Genomic DNA, 17,087 nt, shown 5'->3' on the forward strand with positions numbered 1-17,087 from the left:
CAATGAGACTTTCAAAAATGTCCTCAAATGATTTGTTCTTTTAATGAGTTAACACTATATTCATCTGATACATGTCTATATCATCTATGTCGTGACGACATCAAGTTGATATTGACTAACTATGTTCCAAATGTCTATCTGCTACAGTAATCTTTAAAGTTGACGATATCTACATCAGGTTTAGTCATTTGTATCATCATTGTAATCGACATCTGGTTATGTATTGAGTATATTAGTTCATCGATATTGATCTGATATCAATGATATCAACATCTGGATTTGTCTTGGACATGTATGTACTTTAGCTGTATATTATATCTATTGGTCCTTCCAGTCCAGGCTTGCATTGTCAAATATCTAAATATGTTAAAGACATAAAGGTAAAATCATACTCAAAATTAGTTTTCTTTATCAAGAAGATAGAATTGGGCTGGATATGAGGTTGTGCAGTACAGGGAAAGTAGTAACAGAGATCTTTCTGCAAGAAGGAATGTTCAAATTTAAAAAAGGGAGAATCTTATAGGATAGAAAGGGTGAGAAGTGGATGGCAGGGAATTTGGAAAGAGTGTATCTTTGGCTATCCCTTCTGAAAAAGCAAATTGATACTATAAAACCAGGTTTAATCCACCATTTTCTACATAAGAAAATGCCTGTACCAAGTCAGGAATATGACAGTTGTTATCCATTCATTTGATGTGTTTGAGCTTTTAATTTGCCATTTACTTAGGGACTTTCCGTTTAGAATTTTCCTCGGAGTTCGGTATTTTTGTAATTTTACTTGATAATATGTTTTTCTGTACATCTTTTCAGCAAATGAACTTAAATGGTACTGGTAATATGTCTGTAGTTGCTATGGGGCGTGGCATGTCAACAGTAGAGTCCTTGGTATTTGATTGGACTGGTGGCAATCTGTACTGGATTGATTCAGTAAATAAATCTATTGAAGTAGCCAGGAAGAATGGACAGTTTAGGAGAAAACTTGTAAATCATACACATCTCGATAGACCAAGAGGTCTAGTACTTGACCCACATTTTGGGTATGTTGTTTTTAAACACATTTAAATCTTATGGGTTCTCACACAAGTCCACAAATTAATCCAGAGAAGTTGTGTGTACAGGAACAAAGCAGAAAAAGACAATTTTTACACTTATATAAATTAATCCTAGGCTATACTAAAAATTTTATGACATACATGTATTTTTTCTTGTAAGAGTTTTGTGAAATGAGTTGCTGTACTTAAACTCTGACATTTGTTATACAAAGAGATGTGGTATGATTGCCAATGAGACAATCTGACATTTGTTATACAAAGAACTAGGATGTTAACAAATTTAGGTTACTGTACAGCCTTCAACAATGAGCAAAGCAAAATCTATAAAGTGGAGTGAGCTATATGGCCACAAAATAACACATTGTGAAACAATACAAGAGAGAATATTTAGAATTCATACAGTTCAATACATATAAATGGACATTCTGCATGAACTTGAACCAAAGGAAGCAGTTTTCAGTATGTAGAATATTCTCTTAAAACCTTCATCATGTATGCTGAAGACAAAAAGTTTGTGAAGCAAAGTAAGTTAAATTTATTTTAAAGAACATGAAAAGGGTCTAAAAAGAATAGCCAAAACCTATTAAGATCATCATTGGTGCTGTCAGATTCAACCTTGTTGTTTGAGCCTTTACAGAATATAGTGATAGAAAATTGGCAGTCAAAAATTAGTATCCGAAGAACTGTATAAACAGAAAAAAGAAATTTCCAGAGAGAACCATTTACAGTGATATTTATAGGGGTACAACTATAGATAACATTGATTATTAAACGTTTATATTACAGCTGGATGTATTGGACAGACTGGTCTCGAGAAAATCCAAGGATCATGAAGGCATCCATGGATGGAAACATAACCACAATAAAGGCCATTGTTACAGGCACCTCAAATGTTTATTGGCCCAATGGTATTACTATAGATCATAGAGAGATGAAGATTTACTGGACTGATGCTCATTTGGACAGAATTTCATCTGCTAATTTGGATGGCAGTGAAATAAAATGGTTGATTCATGGGACTTCCTTAACCCCACATCCATATGCCATTGCTATTTATAAAGTAAGTTTAATGTTAAATTGCTCTTTCATTTTATACTTGAAAGAAATATGATTTATTGCCTGTGTAGATAGTTTTGGAAGGTTAAATATTGATGTTGATTTCAGATAAAGGTGGCTTCATTTTTTGTAAAATTAGATTAAATACAAAAACTTGTTAAATTTCTGTTATAGAAACAGGCATATTTTCATTATTATTATTTGTTACATAGATGTAATAAGTTTTAAAACAGACGATTGAAACTCATTAGAGTATTGTTATTTTGACTGCAGACAACTGAGTATAAAAATAAAAAAGATGTGGTATGATTGCCAATGAGACAACTCTCCACAAGAGACCAAATGACACAGAAATTAACAACTGTAGATCACTGTATGGCCTTCAACAATGAGCAAAACTCTACTGTATATAGATATAGGAAGATGTGGTATGAGTGCCAATGAGACAACTCTCCATCCAAGTTACAATTTATAAAAGTAAACCATTATAGGTCAAGGTATGGCCTTCAACACGGAGCCTTGGCTCACACCGAACAGCAAGCTATAAAGGGCCCCAAAAAATTACTAGTGTAAAACCATTCAAACGGAAAAAACCAACGGTCTAATCTATATAAAAACGATAAACTAGAAACACGTATGAACTACATAAACAGACGACAACTACTGTAATCAGATTCCTGACTTAGGACAGGTGCAAACATTTGCAGCGGGATTAAACATTTTAATGGTACCAAACCTTCTCCCTTTTCTGAAACAATAGTATAACATCACAACACAGAAAAACACACTATAAAATATCAATTGGAAGGCTAAACTCAATCAAAAAAACGTAAATTAACACACAATGAACGAATAGATTTGACCTGTGACACCTGAATGTCAGCTATAAAAGGCCCGAAATGACAAATGTAAAACAATTCAAACGAGAAAACTGACGGCCTAATTTATGTACAAAATAATGAATGCAAAACAAATATGAAAAACAGAAACAAAAGACAACCACTGAATTACAGGCTCCTGACTTAGGACAGGCACATACAGAATGTGGCAGGGTTAAACATGTTAGCAGGCGCCCAACCCTCCCCTAACCTGGGACAGTGGTGTAACAATACAACATATAAGAACAAACAATAAAAATCAGTTGAAAAAGGCTTAACTCATCAGATGGATACAAATAGAAATACATGAGGGCTACTCATGGAAGAAGGATGGGAATGATGGGTAGTCCTCAAAGAGACAGTAACCTAACAACCCAAAATACCAAATGACATCTAGAGGTCAGCACATGGTTTTACACAAAAGACAACTTTCTATACTATATGTCAAACTCTAAATGTCAGAATGCATTAAAATATAGCTAAAGACAAACGCAGGAATGGGATTGGAACATGAACATGTGGCTGGTTAAACTAGTTTTTTGAAACATCAACTGCATCCCTTTTGATTGGTTGAATATCAAAGGATACATAAAAGAATGTACAATAAAAAAGGAAGAAAAAGCTATAGCATTAAAGCTTAACATGCTTAATATAGACAAAACATGTATCATTTTCAGAAATCTAGTTAAGATTTTATTATTTTTGATTTGATTAGTAGTTATTTAGACTTTAGTGCAGGCCTTTGGTCAGTTTTCTTTCACCTGCTGAATATTATAGTCCTGTTTGTTTATGTCATCAGAGCAGTTTCAATATTATTTAATTATAATAAATATGAATGTATTTGATGTTTTGTCCAGATGTTACTTGCATGTAAATATAATGTAAACAAACTTGTATTTTCAGGACAAGATATACTGGAGTGATTGGTTAAAACAAGCCATATATTCTGCTAACAAACTCACTGGACGTGGTATTATGGCAGTCAAGACCAATATAACAGATGTCATGGATCTGAAAATATTAGACTATTTATCACAGCATGGTTAGTATACTAAAGAAATTGCTTCTTAAAATAGAATAGTATTCTGCAATTATACTGAAGAGATGAGTAGATTATCATTCCTGTACACTTAAAAATACTTTGTGTATTGGGATTAGTCGTCCTTGTTAAAAACCTCCCAAAACAAAAGCTGATTTTTATCAGCTATAGTTAGAGGAGGGGATAAGGCGTTTGGGTAATGCTAGCTGTTATTGCCGTAGAAGTGAGAAGTAAAAAGTACAGGTTCCAGCCCTGGTTTGGTAGAAAGTAAAGAATCAGATCGACTCTAGCATTGTTAGGTTGATTTTATTCCTATCACAAACAAAATTTGGCAAAATAAAGTTATTTCTTTTGTTACATACATTTAGTTGTTCTGTGAAAAATCACCTATTAGAAGATCATGTATTATATGTTTTAGATTCAACAGCTTGCAGCAAATCAAATGGTGGATGTTCACAGTTGTGTCTGCCAAAACCTGGACTGAAAAATCCTAATTCTAATAATAGGACATGTAAATGTGATGAACTGATGCCAAAACTTATTATCTCTGACGGTGGCATGGACGAGAAATGTTCCTGTCCCCCAGGTGAACTCCTGGAGAATAATACCTGTGTACACTGTAAGTTAATTAAATAACTTGTTATCTCTAACGGCAGCATCGACGAGAAATGTACCTGTTCCCCAGGTGAACTCCTGGAGAATAATACCTGTGTACACTGTAAGTTAATTAAGTAACTTGTTATCTCTGACTGCAGCATTGATAGAAAATGTACCTGTCCCCAGGTGAACTGCTGGAGAATAATACCTGTGTACACTGTAAGTTAATTAAGTAACTTGTTATCTCTAACGGCAGCATTGACGAAAAATGTACCTGTTCCCCAGGTGAACTCCTAGAGAATAATACCTGTGTACACTGTAAGTTAATTAAGTAACTTGTTATATCTGACGGCCGCATGGACGAGAAATGTACCTGTCCCCGAGGCGAACTCCTGGAGAATAATACCTGTGTACACTGTAAGTTAATTTAGTATCTTGTTATATCTGACGGCAGCATTGACGAGAAATGTACCTGTCCCCCAGGGGAACTTCTGGAGAATAATACCTGTGTACACTGTAAGTTAATTTAGTATCTTGTTATATCTGACGGTAGTATTGAAGAGAAATGTACCTGTCCCCCAGGTGAACTCCTGGAGAATAATACCTGTGTACACTGTAAGTTAATTTAGTATCTTGTTATATCTGACGGTAGTATTGAAGAGAAATGTACCTGTCCCCCAGGTGAACTCCTGGAGAATAATACCTGTATACACTTTTAGTTTATGACTTATATGTTTATTGGTATTTAGATACTGTGGATTCATTTTTTTCATGTTCATGAAAATTTGATACTCCATGAATAATAATTAAACCATGTTAGGTAACATGAATTTAATTTTTAACTAGTAGATTGAAAAGGTTACATTTGTCTGTATCCTTGAAAAATTCAGGCGGAGCTCTCAATTCTTTCCTACGCAACCCCAAAAATTGAGATGCATAATGCCCTAGATTCACGATAAAAAAAAAAAAAAAAAATCAAATATCTATTTTAATAACATATTTTGACCCATAAAAGGCAACAAAATCTATACAATTATTCATAGAGAAGGATAGATCTGCTAGAGAATATATCTTTGAAAATCCTCTTGGTCACAGGCACCTGCACAGATGATGCTTCATTATCAAGATAGGCATCACCATCTTTCTCAAAAGAACTATATTGAGGCCTATTATTCGCATTGTCAGAATTATTCAGTTTTATTATGCCCATTAAGCATTAAGTTTTACCCTTGTCCGTCTGTACGTCCATTCGTACGTCCATCCGTCCGTACGTCCCAAAGTTGGTTTCCTTTTCTAACTTTAGATTGCCTAAACCAAATGCTATGAAACTTATACACAATGCTTATAACCACAAAATACAGATCAAGTTTGAATTTTGGTGATGTCACTTTAACCGATCTAGAGTTATGCCCCTTTACAAATGGAAAAATTGCTGAATTTTTTGTTTCCGTTCTCTAACTTAAGTTAGCCTCAACCAAATGTTATAAAACTTATACACAATGCTTATTACCACAAAATACAGATCAAGTTTAAATTTTGGGGATGTCACTTTTATTGTTCTAGAGTTATGCCCCTTTACAAATGGAAAAATTGCTGAATTTTTCGCTTCCGTTCTCTAACATAAGTTTGCCTCAACCAAATGTTATGAAACTTATACACTATTGTTATAACCACAAAACTCAGATCATATACAAATTTGGGTGGCGTCACTATTACCGTTTTTCAGTTATGTTCCTTTATAACTTTATATGATAGCCAAGCAGGGACATCATCTGTGTCCCATGGACACATTCCCCATTTATTTCCGTTTATAGTTATTATAAAAATAAGAAGATGTGGTATGATTGCCAATGAGACAACTCTCCACCAGAGACCAAATGACATAGAAGAACTTTAACAACTATGGGTCACCGTACGGCCTTCAACAATGTGCAAAACCCATACCGCATAGTCGGCTATAAAAGGCCCTTAAATGACAAATGTAAAACAATTCAAACGTGAAAACTTAACGGCCTGATTTATGTACAAAACAATGAACGAAAAACAAATATGACATACAGCAATAAATGTTTATATTTCAGACTGTTTCAGTAAACAACTTGTAGCTTTGTGTTGATGCACTGTCTATAAACTGATCTCATAGTTCTTTAATTAAGTCTCCCAAAAGTAGTTTGGGAAGACTTATTGGTTTTGCTCAGTTCTTATTATTATTATTCTTCTTCTTCTTCTTCTTCTTCTTCTGCCGCTTTTAAATATGAACTTGTCCGCACCCGTTCTCCAAAACCGCTTGTCAGATTAACTTAGGGTTTCACAATATGTTAGACTAACATGTCTAGTGGTGCAATCAGGGTTTTGTTTGTGCAATGGGGTTTATAAAGGGGTACTTTGAGGGGCAAAAAGAAAGGAGGGTTTTACTATAGAACCCTATGGGATTTTATTTTTTTAAATTTTCAAATTATTATAAATTGAAAACTGTTTGTGATAGACACAATCTTTTTAATTGAAAATGTTCTAAATGATAAAGCACATTCAATGAAATACAGGGTTAGTCCCCAGGGGTCACCCCCAACCCCTGCCATTTAAGAAAGTTCTAATATCTTGTAAATGGTCGAGATCCCCACCCCTAAACCATATATATTCTAGTTTGTCATGCTAAGATGGTTTGAATGATATACAGGGTTAGTCCCCAGGGGTTATCCCGACCCCCTGCCATTTGAGAAAGTTCTAATATCTTGTAAATGGTCAAGATCCCCACCCCTAAACCATATATATTCTGGTTTGTCATGATAAAGCACATCAAATGAAATACAGGGTTAGTCCCCAGGGGTCACCCCCACCCCCTGCCATTTAAGAAAGTTATATCTTGTAAGTGGTCAAGATCCCCACCCCTAAACCATATATATTCTGGTTTGTCATGCTATGATGGTTTGAATGATATTCAGGGTTAGTCCCCAGGGGTCATCCAGACCCCCTGCCATTTGAAAAAGTTCTAATATCTTGTAAATGGTCCAGATCCCTACCCCTAAACCATATATATTCTGGTTTGTCATGATAAAGCACATCAAATGAAATACAGGGTTAGTCCCCAGGGGTCACCCCCACCCCCTGCCATTTAAGAAAGTTCTAATATCTTGTAAGTGGTCAAGATCCCCACCCCTAAACCATATATATTCTGGTTTGTCATGCTATGATGGTTTGAATGATATTCAGGGTTAGTCCCCAGGGGTCATCCCGACCCCCTGCCATTTGAGAAAGTTCTAATATCTTGTAAGTGGTCAAGATCCCCACCCCTAAATCATATATATTCTGGTTTGTCATGATTAAGCACATCAAATGAAATACAGGGTTAGTCCCCAGGGGTCACCCCCATCCCCTGCCATTTAAGAAAGTTCTAATATCTTGTAAGTGGTCAAGATCCCCACCCCTAAATCATATATATTCTGGTTTGTCATGATTAAGCACATCAAATGAAAAACAGGGTTAGTCCCCAGGGGTCACCACCCACCCCCTGCCATTTAAGAAAGTTCTAATATCTTGTAAGTGGTCAAGATCCCCGCCCCTAAATCATATATATATTCTGGTTTGTCATACCAAGATAGTTTGAATGATATACAGGGTTAGTCCCCAGGGGTCATCCCGACCCCCTGCCATTTGAGAAAGTTCTAATATCTTGTAAATGGTCGAGATCCCCACCCCTAAACCATATATATTCCTGTTCATCATGTCTCGAACATTTGAATGACATATACGGTCAGTCCCCAGGGGTTCCCCCCCACCCCCAATGTTCTAATATCTTGTAAATGGTCTAGATCCCCACCCCTAAACTATATATATTCCTGTTCGTCGTGTCTCGAACATTTGAATGATGTATACGGTCAGTCCCCAGGGGTTTCCCCCACCCCCAATGTTCTAGTATCTTGTAAATGGTCTAGATCTCCACCCCTAAACCATATATATTCTGGTTTGTCATGCTATGATGGTAAATGGTCATCCCGACCCCCTGCCATTTGAGAAAGTTCTAATATCTTGTAAATGGTCGAGATCCCCACCCCTAAACCATATATATTCCTGTTCATCATATATATTCTGGTTTGTCATGCTATGATGGTAAATGGTCATCCCGACCCCCTGCCATTTGAGAAAGTTCTAATATCTTGTAAATGGTCGAGATCCCCACCCCTAAACCATATATATTCCTGTTCATCATGTCTCGAACATTTGAAAGACATATTCGGTCAGTCCCCAGGGGTTCCCCCCCCCCCACCCCCAATGTTCTAATATCTTGTAAATGGTCTAGATCCCCACGCCTAAACTATAAATATTCCTGTTCGTCGTGTCTCGAACATTTGAATGATGTATACGGTCAGTCCCCAGGGGTTTCCCCCACCCCCAATGTTGTAGTATCTTGTAAATGGTCGAGATCCCCACCCCTAAACCATATATATTCTGGTTTGTCATGCCAAGATGATTTGAATGATATACAGGGTTAGTCCCCAGGCATCACTAATGCATATAACTTTACTGGACCAAACCAATTTTCACTGGACTTTGTCCAATGTCAGGCAACACTGGGAATTACTAATTATGGGAGCTTCGTTTGGGAGACTTCGTAACAGCATCCTGTTACAATCATTTCTTGTTAATAAACTGTCTTAACATTTTTATGCCCCCACCACTAGGTTGAAAGGGGCATAAGTGTTATCCTTTTCTGTCTGTACGTCTGTACGTCCCAAAATTGGTTTCCAATTTCTAACTTTAGTTTGCCTCAAATGTTATGAAACTTATACATCATGCTTATTAATATCATAAAACACAGATCAAGTTCGAATTTGGGTGGCTTCACTTTTACAGTTCTCTAGTTATGTCCCTTTATAATGTTTTATGCAAGCAGGGTCATCATCTGTGTCCCATGGACACATTCTCTATTTATTTTTGAGAAATCAATATGTTAAAGTTTTTCACTTTAAGTGAGTTATTAGTATGCTACATGTAGCTAAGTTCAAATTTTTTGTCTTTTTATCCAATCTTCTATTAAATACACTTCTTCTACCCATAAAAGAGTAATACTTATAATGTTATTGTAATTTGTGAGGCGTTCACATTCAGTCTTTACAATTAAAGAATTATGATTATATCTTACAGCCGATAAAGCTAATTGTACAGCGGGAAGGTTCCAGTGCAAAAATGGAGACTGTATCCCCTCAACCTGGTTCTGTGACCGTGACAATGACTGTTCTGATGGCAGTGATGAAATGGACTGTCGTAAGTATTGGTACTTCAGTTGCAGATTCCATAAATAATGAGTACTATAAGTTTTGGAGATTTTTTAAGGTAAAAATTGCATGAAAGGTAATCACAACTCTTATGTCATTGGCTTCATGGCTATATTTTCCTGTCTTCATCTCTACTTTTGAGAGCACAAACAACATAGTTCAGCAAGGTGAACATTCTTAAGTTCATACCCATGTCAATGTCACACAATTTATTAATGATATATACTCTGATATTCTAGTTACAAATGATGTGCATGTGTATAACCATACTTGTCAAGAAAACTATTTTATTAATTTACATAAGTAGTGCTTGGTGTATGAATCTATCTGTTCTAAAACAGAAATAGAAAGCAACATTTATAATTGGAGTTCTCTCACTTTGTCCGTAATCGTAATAAGACAATTTCAATTCTAGATATTGCTTAATACAATGCAATGTTCAATTTTAAGTTCACATTGCAAAATGAAAGCAACTTTACTCTCCAGTGCTAACAGGAAGGAGAGACAAAACAGCTATGAAAGTAACCTATATATACATGACATTTAAGGAATGACAGTTCTGTAAGAGTTACCTCCATTAGTTGGGGATTTGACAGTCACAAATCCAGTTTTACTAGCGTTGGTGACAACTAAATACAGTACTGTTATTCCTATTGTAATGCAATACTCTTACAATGCAAAAAAATTATCATTTCAAATTTTCTTGAAACTTGATTGTGATTGCACAATATTGTTGCCAATGAATCTAGTCATCAACTGTGAAATTGAAAGCAGACGTCATCCATCAAATTGATGTTACATGACCTATTGGACCAAAAGAAATTTTGAATGCATGCTAGTAACCTTTATATGTACATGATTGTTTTGATTATATTTATACACGTACCATTTTATTTTTATTTTCAGCATATGCCAGTTGTACCTCTGGGAACTTTCAGTGTAGCACTGGCCACTGTATACCATTAAGGTGGCATTGTGATTTTGATAATGATTGCGGTGACTTGTCTGATGAAGATGGCTGTGGTATGTAAACTTCGTCTCCCTCCTGAGATAAAAAAAAGTTGTGCTCACAGTTACTTATCTCTTTAACTAATTAAATAATTGAAAATTATTTATAGATTTGTTTGAGATGTATTGAGTTTTATAAAGCTCTATAACATGATTAATAGAAAATACAGCACTTTGAACTAATGAAATATGATAATTTTTATTGTAGTTTACAGAAATTGTACACCAGATGAATTTCATTGTGATAATGGGAGATGTATTAACAGGAACTGGACATGTGACTTTGACGATGACTGTCGTGATGGTTCAGATGAAAAGAACTGTAAAATTACTGGTGAGTTAAATATGATGTCATCTGTGATTAACAGGCATGGATCCAGTCATTTTGAAAAGGGGGGTTCTAACCCCCGGAACACCATGAAACATTCTCATAATTAAAAAAAAAAAAAAATCGAGGTTCTAACCCCTGGGACCCCCCGGATCTGCCAGTGAAGAAGAAAAGTCTTACCATTCGTTGCTGCATTGAATAGGGCAAAGGTCACTGGATGTATATATCAGATCATACTGTATCATATAGGTCAAACATTACTGGAGCGTAGATATCAAATCATGCTGTATCAAATAAGCCAAATGTTACTGGACGTATGTCTCAGATCAGTGATTTACAATGAAAGATGCCGAGTGGACAGCAATACTCCAAATGCATCCTAACTACTTTATTGTTTTCTTTTAGAATAATTTTGTATCAGATGTTTGGAACAAAACAAAGATTTATAACTTTATACAGGTTTTGTTTCTCATAATCTACCTTGGATCACTCCAAATTTTATTGAGGTTAATGTTTCAGTGAAGTGTTTTGTAGACTTGTATTTTATCTTCTTGTTTTATGCCCCTGCGGCATTAAGTGTTACACTTGTCCGTCCTTCCGTATGTATGTCCATACGTCCCAAAATTGATTTCCATTCTATAACTTTAGTTTGCCTCCACCAAGTGTTATGAAACTTATACACAATGCTTATTACCACAAAACACAGATCAAGTTTGAATTTGGGTTGCGTCACTTTTACCCCTCTTGAGTTATGATGTCCCTTTATAAAGTTATATGCGAGCGTGGGGGCATCGTCTGTCCCATGGACACATTTTCCATTTATTAGCTGCTTTTTTTCAGCATACTATAAATTTAGAAATAATTGTGTGCATTTATTATTGCGATTTTTGAAGAATGGACAAAAATGCAAGATTATTTATAGGGATTTCAAGAAAAGCTGCATCCAGATATATTCATCATATACTGTGGATTCATTTATTTTCGTGGGTATCAATTTTCGTGGATAGAGAAAAAAAGACGGTTCGTGGTATACGTAAATTCGTGGATTGCTGATTTAAAAAAAAAAATAAAAAAATTCAGATACGTAATTCGTTGATTTAGGACATCATTTAACCTCCTTGGTTTGATCAATAATAAAACAAACAAAAAAGAAGGAGTTTGAATTGTCAAAATCCTCGCTTGGTCATTCTAGGTTAAAGTGTTCATTGAAAACTTCTATCACAATAATGGACAGAGACAACTAGTTATTTGTTTGTTTTACAATTTATAAATTCTTGTCGACATTTTATAAGGCATTTAAAACTCTATGATTGAAAGCTCATTTCCCTTATCACGATATGATAAACAGTCATATAAGTAAAAAGTCTGAAAACAAATGTTTCTGTCATAAACAATATCCCTGTACTTAATCCTATTGATATTTAATCACCAGTAAACCAAACTATGACACGGTAATTATCAACTTGCAGGTATTTTCCATGAACAGTTTTAATCAATTTTAAAAAGTAAATTATTACCGATAATCGATATATTTATTATTGATTTAATCAAAATACTTGTATCTTCTTTCAATAAAAACACGTGTTACGTTACAATGTTTATCGCTAGTCAACACTATACTAGAACTGCATAACATAACCGGAAATAAACATCCGACTCCATATACATTTCTCGGGATTATTCCTCGTTGAATTCTTAAATTCGTGGTTCGCTGTGACCCACAAAACCCACGAAAATTGGTATACCACGAATAAAAATGAATCCACAGTATCTGAATGTGAGTTCATATTATTGCGATATTCACAGCCTCGTATTATTTGCAATGATAAAAACCTCGCAATAATTGGTGAATTTACAGTATCATTTTTGATTGTCCCCTTCTGCATCTTTTTTACAGTGGTTTAAGTTCAAAAGCATGTAGAAGGAAAACAAATTAGAGCTCTGTATAACTGGATTTTTTTTTATTGTGTCATCAGAAAACTTTAAATTTGTATTTTACATCAATAGCAGTCAAAAGTATGCTGTTAATGTTATATTTGATATGATGAAATGTTTGAGATAATAGGTTATTCTTTAATCATGATTTTCCAGCATTCAATCTATTATTTACAGCTTTGTTGTATATTTTAGATCCTTGTACTGATGATGAATTTCATTGTTCTGCACACCAGCCTAAGTGTATCCCATGGGCCCAGAGATGTGATGGACACAACGATTGTACAGACAGGTCTGATGAAACCAATTGTACGACTACTACCTGTACACCGTACCAGTTCAGATGTAATGATGGGCAGTGTATATATTCAACATGGCAATGTGATGGTGGTAGGGATTGCCATGATGGTGAAGATGAAGTCAACTGTAATGCAACTACAGGTAAGGATGGTGGATAGACAAAATGGTTGTAACTTGGTGGACAAACTGAAATAAAAATAATGATTATGTAGAGATTGTCTAGCACCAAAAAACTTTTTATGCCCCACCTACAGCTCTTTTGTCTTAAGTTCAAATAAAGTGACAATAATTGCATGTAGAAGCAACGCTTTGTTTTATATTGAAAAAATCAACATACCTTTAATTGCATGTAAGATAGAACTGGTTCCAAAACTTCGGATGTACCAAAACAGGTACTTCAGATCTGACAAACAGGCAATATGTACTCTCCTTTTAAGATTTCATGCAATTTTTTTATTATTCAAAATTAGGGTCAAAAAGTGTTCTACAGTGATCACCAGTCATTCAGCTTTCATTTGATACCAAAATTCACAAAATATTCTACATATTTTGAAAGAACTTACACCCATGCATAGGAACTATTTTGTGTTAAATATGTACTACTTTCTGGTATGTGCTTTCTGGCCAGGCACAAATTCGTAGTGTTGCACCTTATGCCCTACCAATAAAGATAGGGGGACATTATGTTTTCTAGTCTGTGAGTCTGTCCATTGGTTTCCTCTCATCAATTAAAAGTTTTGGTTTTAGGTAGTGTACAATGCAGCTGTGGTCATATCAACTTGAAACTTAGTACACATGTTCATTATGACGTGAACTTTTAAATAAACCCATGGCTACCAAGAAATGGGGGAAGAGGGATTTTGACCTGTTCATCATTTAGTAGATCTGTCAGCAATTTTGGTTTCCAGCTGCATTAATCAAATACTTTATATTGAGTTGTAACCTTACTTGGATATATCATAAAATATAATCAGAGGAAGATCCCTTTTAATTTTGAAATCAGAAGGCCTAAGGTTAAGGTCTTAGTTACTAAAGATAGATTTTTGTTAGACAACAGAGAAGAATCACACCTAAGAGTAAACAGGAAACTATAAGTTCTTCCCTTTATATGAAAGATGATGGGTATATGAGCTTGCTCACTAAACATTCTTTAGTGATTAAAAAAATACAAAATTAGGGTTTTGACCCAGATTTATGATATGTGTGAGTGGGGAGTGGTGTAGTATTGACACACATTCTTACTTTATTAAATTGTGACTTTGATATAAGAATATTCAAATAGTTGACATTTAAACTATATGAGTACATTGTTTTTATAGAAAATAGATATTGAAAAGAATAATTAATTGAAGTTATCCTTTATTCATGATGATTGTATTTTACCTTGTAGTTCCACCTACAACATCAACAACAACACGACGTCCAGGTTCTCGGTGTCATTTCTGGCAGTTTGAATGTAACAACCTTAATTGTGTCTGGTGGTCCAATAGGTGTGATCATGTCAATGACTGTGGTGATCATAGTGATGAACTTAACTGTGGATTCAGTAAGTATTAGTGGGGGAAGTGTAGTGAGATAGGTCATGTGATCATGTCAATGACTGTGGTGATCATAGTGATGAAATTAACTGTGGATTCAGTAAGTATTAATGGGGGGAGTGTAGTGAGACAGGTCATGTGATCATGTCAATGACTGTAGTGATCATATTGATGAAATTAACTGTGGATTCAGTAAGTATTAGTGGGGGAGTGTAGTGAGATAGGTCACGTGATCATGTCAATGACTGTGGTGATCATAGTAATGAAATTAACTATGGATTCAGTAAGTATTAATGGGGGGAGTGTAGTGAGACAGGTCATGTGATCATGTCAATGACTGAAGTGATCATAGTGATGAAATTAACTGTGGATTCAGTAAGTATTAGTGGGGGAGTGTAGTGAGACAGGTCATGTGATCTTGTCAATGACTGTAGTGATCATAGTGATGAACTTAGCTGTGGATTCAGTAAGTATTAGTGGGGGGGGGGGAGTGAAGTGAAACAGGTCATGTGATCATGTCAATGACTGAAGTGATCATAGTGATGAAATTAACTGTGGATTCAGTAAGTACTAGTGGGGGAGTGTAGTGAGACAGGTCACATGATCATGTCAATGACTGTGGTGATCATAGTGATGAACTTAACTGTGGATTCAGTAAATATTAGTGGGGAGTGTAGTGAGACAGGTCACATGATCATGTCAATGACTGTAGTGATCATAGTGATGAACTTAACTGTGGATTCAGTAAGTACTAGTGGGGGAGTGTAGTGAGACAGGTCATGTGATCATGTCAATGATATTGGAGATAAGAGTGATGAACTTGTGGGGGGAGTATAGTGATACAGATCATTTGATCATGTTAATGAATCTGGAGATTTGAATGATGAACTTACCTGTTGATTCAGTAAGTACTTGTGGGGGGAATGTAGTGATACAGGTCATGTGATAATGTTAATGAATGTAGAGATTTGAATGAAGAACTTACCTGTTGATTCAGTAAGTACTTGTGGGGGGAATGTAGTGATACAGGTCATGTGATAATGTTAATGACTATGGGGATGGGAGTATAGTGATACAGGTCATTTGATCATGTTAATGAATGTGGAGATATGAGTGACAAACTTAACTGTGGATTCAGTAAGTACTTGGGAGGGGGGGGGGATGTGACAAATTTGAGGGGAGTTACACAGACCCAGATATCATTATCATACTTTTTTCATAATAATTCTTAAATGTTAATATCTGACCTAATTATATAATTTAAGGTACTACAACTGCTTCCCCAACATGTGCTAGTTACCAGTTCAGATGTAATAGTGGACAATGCATACAAAAACATCAACAGTGTAATGGTCATGAGGACTGTTTTGACTCTAGTGATGAAATTAACTGTCGTAAGTAGAAATACATATCATACTTTGATTGGCCAATTGGAACCAAACTAGACCATAATTTGTCAACCAACATGGTTGCCAAGGCTAAAAATAGAACATGGGAGTAAAACGAAAGTATTGTCCATTATCTTTAAAACTGTTATAGATATGGCAGAAAAGTTCAGAATAGCAAGTTCCACCACCTACTGTCAAGTTTGACCAAAACTGACAGACAACTCCTTATAGGCATAGATCAAATTGTCTATCGATTCCTGAAAGTAGTTATTGCCCTTGAAAGACAAACTACCCATTTTTGTTTATTTGTAGGAACTAGAGTTGATTGAAATTGTAAACTTCAAAATGATCTAGAGGAGATTTACAAATAAGTCCATATGGACAAAATCATAAATTGGAATTTAACATGCCTGAAATTGTCAGTGAACTGCCTATAGGAGTTTTTGCCCTTGCAAGATGGTTTGAACAATGTTTTGATTGTTATATTTGGAAACTTTGTAGACACAGAGAAACTGTTTACAGCAAAATTCATCATCAGGACAATATTTTCAAATAAGCTAACATGTCCAAAATTGTCATTTGACTCCTAATAGGAGTTATTGCCCTTGAAATGACAATTTTACCATTTTTTGAGAGAATTTGTTTACAGCTAAAATGATAATCAGGACAAGATTTACAAATAAGCCAAATGGGCA

The 17,087-nt window shown here is 35.2% G+C and overlaps 1 protein-coding gene across 2 annotated transcripts in view; it reads left to right on the forward strand.

Annotated features, from left to right (window-relative positions):
* LOC127700662 (sortilin-related receptor-like) overlaps window positions 1-17,087 on the forward strand; it is a 104,616-nt gene that overhangs the window by 26,159 nt on the left and 61,370 nt on the right. For both annotated transcript variants that reach the window (XM_052204228.1, XM_052204229.1), the window contains 10 exons: window positions 811-1,037; window positions 1,839-2,112; window positions 3,890-4,028; window positions 4,444-4,644; window positions 9,765-9,884; window positions 10,802-10,918; window positions 11,112-11,237; window positions 13,362-13,607; window positions 14,857-15,012; window positions 16,270-16,398. In XM_052204228.1, the coding sequence (XP_052060188.1) occupies window positions 811-1,037; window positions 1,839-2,112; window positions 3,890-4,028; window positions 4,444-4,644; window positions 9,765-9,884; window positions 10,802-10,918; window positions 11,112-11,237; window positions 13,362-13,607; window positions 14,857-15,012; window positions 16,270-16,398 (1,735 nt within the window). The remainder of the gene's footprint in view (window positions 1-810; window positions 1,038-1,838; window positions 2,113-3,889; window positions 4,029-4,443; window positions 4,645-9,764; window positions 9,885-10,801; window positions 10,919-11,111; window positions 11,238-13,361; window positions 13,608-14,856; window positions 15,013-16,269; window positions 16,399-17,087) is intronic.

This window comes from Mytilus californianus, unplaced genomic scaffold (assembly GCF_021869535.1).
Source record: "Mytilus californianus isolate M0D057914Y unplaced genomic scaffold, xbMytCali1.0.p SCAF_5, whole genome shotgun sequence".
NCBI lineage: Eukaryota > Metazoa > Mollusca > Bivalvia > Mytilida > Mytilidae > Mytilus > Mytilus californianus.